The 6,767-nt window shown below is 25.7% G+C and overlaps 1 protein-coding gene across 2 annotated transcripts; it reads right to left on the bottom strand.

Annotated features, from left to right (window-relative positions):
* Nucleotides 1-772: 772 nt before the first annotated feature.
* On the bottom strand, nucleotides 773-3,527 carry LOC122636257 (pyridoxine/pyridoxamine 5'-phosphate oxidase-like). Of its 2 annotated transcripts, XR_006328894.1 has the most exons (7): nucleotides 3,037-3,527; nucleotides 2,728-2,884; nucleotides 2,559-2,658; nucleotides 2,431-2,484; nucleotides 2,155-2,354; nucleotides 1,149-2,059; nucleotides 773-1,059 (listed from the first exon to the last, which is right to left on the bottom strand). XR_006328894.1 is itself a non-coding variant. In XM_043827281.1 (6 exons), exons 1-6 carry the CDS (start codon nucleotides 3,077-3,079, stop codon nucleotides 1,894-1,896), a joined length of 720 nt encoding a protein of 239 aa, XP_043683216.1. In that variant the 5' UTR covers nucleotides 3,080-3,527; the 3' UTR covers nucleotides 1,068-1,893. The 2 variants fall into 2 exon arrangements, 1 of the variants encoding a protein (XP_043683216.1); XM_043827281.1 differs by lacking the exon at nucleotides 773-1,059 and having other exon boundaries at nucleotides 1,068-2,059.
* Between the last annotated feature and the right edge of the window lie 3,240 nt (nucleotides 3,528-6,767).

Consider the following 6,767-nt stretch of genomic DNA (forward strand, 5'->3'; position numbering starts at 1 on the left):
TTTTAGGTCTACAAAAAGAAATATTGAAGTAATCTTACCAATAAAAAAAAGGTTAACACAAGCTAATTAGAATACAAAGCATTGAAAGAAAATTTAAGAACAAATTACATATATGTTCTAATTATTAAAACTATTCATTGCCTTTCTATTGAAGAGTGTGCGACTTCAGCGACAAATATGGACAAAATATGAATTACAAGCGCAAATGGGAACAATCCTTACCATACCTCCATCGTATTGTTGTATAAGCTTGATAGGTTATATTCTTCCACGCAACATAATAATAAGATTCGTACGCATTACAGCGGGAAATTAGTAAGCTGTTAATTCTGATTTTTTATTCTTTCATATTTATATCTTTTTTTTAATGAGGACGTATATTTAGTAGTAATTCATACTAGATACGACATCGATACTCAATTTATGATAAATACATAAAAAATAATAATTATAATTTGCATATATAATAATTAGTATATAAATTTGTAACAAAAAACAAGATTTCATTGAATGTTTCGTCGAAAATGATTAGTGAAGACATATATTATATTATTTTAATATAAATTAAAACAAGACGTATCAAACAATGAGTGGTATGTATCGAAATTATTAAGAAGACAATTTGTTGAGAGTCGCGAAAAAAACAATCACATGAGATAATACATTCTTTCTTCTTTTGTTATAATATGTTGTTAAATATATATATAAGTATATTCTTATCATTATTATATTATTATTATTATAGTAATAGTAGCAGTATAATATAATAGTAATTATGTAGAGTGAACTACTGAGAGAATTATAAAAAAAATAGCGTTAGAAGAAAAACCTCATAGACAATATGGAAACGAATTCATAATTTGATTTTTATAAAAATAATATATAATATATAATTCATTATTTTTGATAAAATAATCAATAAATGTATTTATATCCATTTGTCAAAATTGTGCTGCTGCTGTATCTTATCTGGCACAGATCATTGCGAAAAGAATGTCAATTGTTCGTAGAAATAAATATAAGAGACTGGATAGTAGGATGAGTGGATAGCTTACTAAACTATCAAATAAGGAAAAAAGAATAAATTATTGAATGTACTTACATCTATATAATAAAGAACTGACATTATCATTCAGTCTCGAACTTACAATTCCTGAATTACAAATCCAATTCTGCTACATTTTCCTTTTAAAATTTCTGTATCTCTAGAATATAAAATATAAAATATAAAATATAAAATATAAAAAATAAAATATACATTTTTTTAAAACTTAATATTCTATAAACTTATACCCACTAACATAAATGACTAAATATACACTTCCTTAGTTTTATCACAAAATTATCTATCTAAAACTCATTGAAATATCTGAATGAGTTAACATAGTTTCTCCTTGTAAGCATCGTGAAACTCATTTCTTTGTATTTGAAATGGATAAAAATCTCAGTTTACGCACATAATAAGTAGACAATCATCTACTTCATGAAAACAAACTATACATATTCAAATGTGATTTGAAAATCAGTACTATGGATATGAGTTTCTTCTCTTTTAATAAAGATTTTGAAGGTCGCAACTGTACGAAATATGTCGAAAACACCACTCAGACCAACAATGAGACAATCCTTGACTAATTTTGATGAACAAGGTCTTATCTTGAAGATAAAGGTTTATGTTAGGACTTCGCTTTTTCGAATTTTTAAAAGTTTTTTTTATGTATAAATTATTCTTGAAAAAAGATTAGTTTTTGATAAAATTTTTTTCAAAGAAAATAAAGCTTTTTCAAAAATTCAAGAAAACGAGTTTTTAACTTAAACCTTCATTTTTAAAATGAGACCCTGGAAATAATACCAAGATTAGAAATACATAAAATGTTCTTCCAGCGCAAGTGCTTAAGGTGATAATCTTTCATATACCCATCCATTTTCTCCTGTATGGACAAAAATATTATCAATGCTTTCACCAGGCATTGGTCGCCTGAAAAGAATTCTATCGTGCAAACGATTGCTTTGTCCTTGCCAAAATTCAACTGATTTTGGTTTAATTATATAACCACCCCTACAAAAAATTGATCAATTAATTGTATACGATATACAATTAATATATTCGATATATACAAGAGAATTAATTGAGGAAATTTGTTAATACATTACCACCAATCTGGTCTTTTAATGTTTTCTTCTGTATATTGATCAAGTAACTCCTTTTCTTTTGCTAGAAGAATTTCCCTATTAGCAATAGTAGTACTTTGGTTACTGATCATAGATCCTATTTGATTTTTGAATGGTCGACTATTAAAATATTCATCAGAATCTTCAGCTGAAGTTTTCTCAACGGTTCCCTCTATTCGTATCTGTAATATTCAACATATAGATTAATAATGTTAAATTAAAATTTTTGCTGAAAAATGAATAGGCTATATATCATACAACTCGGTGTAATGGTCCCCAGTAGAACGTCATTCCAGCATTTGGATTTTCTTCCTAAAAATCAATCCAACAACATTTTTATTTTCTATTTTCTAATAATAAAAATTGATTGTAGCATTTAAACTCACTAATTCTTTACTCTTCCTACTGCCATAATTTGTATAAAATTTGAAACCTTCCACGCTATAGCCTCTTAACAATACTGGTCTTACAGATGGAAGACCATCTCTGAAATAATGATTAGTTTATTATATGCTATCTATTATTACAGTTTTATATATCTAAGAGTTAAGTTACTTCGTTGCAGTTCCAAGAAGTACCGCATTTGGTTCAAATATTTCTGGTGTTTTACAAGCTTCCTCAAACCATGCTTTAAATTGTCCTATTGGTTCTTTGCTTACCAAATCTTCTTCTGTAAAGGTTTCATTTCTATTTTTGTATTTTACTCGCATATCTAAAACACATTTATTACAAGAATGAATAATCTTTATCACATTATAAGATTAACTAAAAAAATGTGATAAAATTATTGTATGATTTAATAGGAAATGTCTTGATTAGAGATTATAGCGCTTTTAAATAATTAATATATATTAATAAATATACCTCTTATATCAACATCATATGAATTCGTAGATTCTTTTGACATCGTTGTACTGTTGTATCTATTAACATTTCAACAATAATATACAATAATACATAAATGCATATATGCATTCTCTTAGCTTATTTTAATTAATATTCCGTCCATATTACATATATCATTTTTAATAATATCACGAAAATATAGATTAAAAGGTCTATACTGCTGATCGAATTGTTGATCAAAACGAGACGAAATTGGCTGACGTGGCATTTAGAGTCATATGTATGAAATTCCATAACGACGTAAGACGTAAGAACTTAGGAAATCAACCAGTTGAGCTTTCCGTAACACCACTTTTGTTTGTAAAACACTCGAAAATAAGAGCGAAATTTTGACGCTATACGATTTCTAAACAACCAATCACAAGTCACACGTAGTACGCGCTTTAGCTTGAAATTTAAAATCACTAATTAGTGAGATTTATGTATGTTTTCACGGTATTTGTTTTAATAAAAAAAAAAGAATTATAAAAACAACACTTTAGTTAAACGTGATAATAATATTATAGCAAGGGATACTTCATTTTGTTAAATATAAATAATTATAATATTCATATATCCAAATAGATTTCATATTTGTATAAAATCCATAATTCAATGCCAGATTGTTATTAAATTATAAAAGAGAAATTTTTGTGTGCTTGCTATTGGTTGAACTTTATGTTTTAGATCAATTGTGTATCATGGATTATACGTTTTAAATTTATAGTTTATGTTCTTAGAGAATTTTGTATGCGATAGTATTAGATATGTAATAGATGCGAGAGACTGTTACCCGCTATTAGCTGGTAAATGATAATCAATTATTGAATTATTAATTTTTGAATTTAATAGAGACGAATTTATATGCGGCAATTGAAAAATCTCTTCCGAAAAGCGTTACAATATTTGAAGGTTATAAATATGCTCTTGTTCCAATCACGTGTTTTATTTACTTCTAGTGATTCGATTCGTTGAACGAGGTATAATTTATCGTTTTGGCGCTGATAGTAATATTTAAGGCCTTCAAGTATGCCTTAATGTAAAATCTAAAACAGAAATCCTAAATTAGTAATATGTAGGTGTTATCATATTAAACCATAAGATTAGAGTAATCACAGTCATTATCGAAAAAAATTACGTGAAAATATAATTCTTCAATTAGTTTGTTTTTTTATCATTTCAATTATATTGATTTATTAAAAAATATGAAATGCATAAATTTGTACTTATCAAAAAATAATATAATAAAAAATTTATTCCACTACAGTTGATAAATTTACTCATAAAATTTACAAAATATTTCTCAAATATTTCGAATAATTCATTGTATAACTTATATTGCAACAAATAAAATTAAACCTGCCGTGTAGTAACATGGTAACGCTATGTTACGGATTCTTAAAAAGGATATAACTGCTGCATGTACATTCTCCATTAAATATCGTTCACTAATCAATAGCTGGAGTGCTTATCAAATATTTAAACCCATCGCACACAAAATTCTATAAGGACGTAACTTATAAATTAGAAATGTAAAACCTATAGTTCATGACACATAGTTAACTTAAAATATAAATAATAATTAATAGCAAATAAAATAATAAAAAAGTTTCCTTTTATTTATAAAGACTTAAAACATTAACGCAGTTTGCTATTTCACCAAACAATAAATAAGCTTCTTTTTTATAATTTACTAATAATTTGATATTACATTATGAATTTTACACTAATATGAAATTTATTTGGATATATATTGTAATTATTTACATTTAACAAAAAGAAGTATCTCATGCTGTAAAACTTATCATGTTTAACTAAGACATTATATTTATATATATATATATTTTTTTGATTAAACTTCATTTCCAAAATTATAAAACATTATAGTATTGACTATGACCATACATTTCTTGAAGACAAATATCATGAACGCATAATCTTACTAGCTTTTAGTGTCAAATTTCAAACTAAAGCGCATACTATATGATGATTTGTGAACGGTTGTTTAGACATTGTTTTGTAAAAATTTACGGAGTTTTTCAACGTTACGTTTTAAGTTTTATAGATAAAAATGATGATATTATCGAGAGCTCGATATTTGACTGAAATTAATCGATTTCTTTACTCTTACGGATATGATTTTAACCTTTTTACTTCAAACGAGTATATATCATATATGTATATATGTAATATATACAACTTTGAAGAATGAACTCTCAAATTCGTTATTATTAGATAAAAAAAAAGCATATTCAGCATCGTCGAGTTGTTAGCAATTCGTTCTGTTCAAGAAAAACACATTCTTTATAAGCGCGTTGAAGCAAAATGGATAAACATCATCTTGAAATGGAATGAATCTAACGAAAGAAAAAATCGAAACTCTTAATGACATTGAAATTAAATATTTTTAAAAAATGCAATTGAGAATTTAAAAATTAAATATTTTTAAAAATATTTTATGGATCATTTTAAAATTCCATTCCGCATCTTCTTCTAAAAAAATAAAATTTTATTCGTTCATAGTTTCGATCTAAATAGATTCGGATAGGGACTATTATATTGCTTTCGTTTTTGTTTCGCTCTAATTTTCCTCCAAAATGTCATATTCCGCACCAAATGACATTACCGCATACACTGTATCACACTAAGGACTGGAAGGCGTTATATACAATATACTGATACAATAACAAAGTAAATAATAGCTTCAGCTTAATTTACAATTTTTTGTAGAAAAAAAAAATACAGATATTCTAATAAATCGATTCTAGTAAATCGACAAATATTAACCAATTATTATAGGAATGTTCTTACTATGTACTATATTAATTCTTTCATAAAAATTTAAATCGATCTAAACTGCTATACCGATTGTACCGCGTATGATCAAATTGAATAAAGATAACAAATATTAAGATATCGCGTATATTCTCATGCGAAGCATTTTTAACGAAGAACAATTTTAGAGGCGATTTTGATTTAAAATTATACCAAGAGACTACACTTTTCGCCGAGTAAACATTGTACGATTATAATAATTTGAAACATCTTGCAAAGAATTTCCGAACGGACGATGGATGAGTCTTACCAGAAAAGACTAGAGTAAAGAGAGTAAAATTAGAAACAAAGCAATTTGATCTATATAAAGACCACAAATATAAATTAACTTTTGTTCTTATCTTAAATATTATAAAGCTAAATATTATTCATTTTATATTTATCTTAAATATTAATAAATGTACTTATACAACTTCTACTTTCATAAATTTTTTTATCTTTCGAGATATCAGGGTTAAAATACTTACACCCTGTTTTTAAAATGAAAACTATTTTCATGTATCACACGTATTTTCATTCACACGTATTTATTATACACACACATACAATATTTTTATAATTAAAAAAAAAATTGATTATTATAGACAGAATACAATGTTATTTGTTTTTAAAATAGAATTGTGTAATATATCATCCAAAAATACATTTCTTGTATTGAATCTAGTCATTTCAACATATATCAATTTGTACATTAAAAATTTTTATAGTCATACAAGTGACCTGAAAAGTGAGCTTCCCAAATTAAAAGAATCATTCAATTATATAATAGTCGAATGAAAAAATATCAACAAAACTTACATATTATAATAAAGAAACAATTAGATTTCCACTTGTAATTACGGGTATTATACTGAGCTTAATAAATTTATAAAATC

This window comes from Vespula pensylvanica, chromosome 21 (assembly GCF_014466175.1).
Source record: "Vespula pensylvanica isolate Volc-1 chromosome 21, ASM1446617v1, whole genome shotgun sequence".
Taxonomy (NCBI): Eukaryota; Metazoa; Arthropoda; class Insecta; order Hymenoptera; family Vespidae; genus Vespula; species Vespula pensylvanica.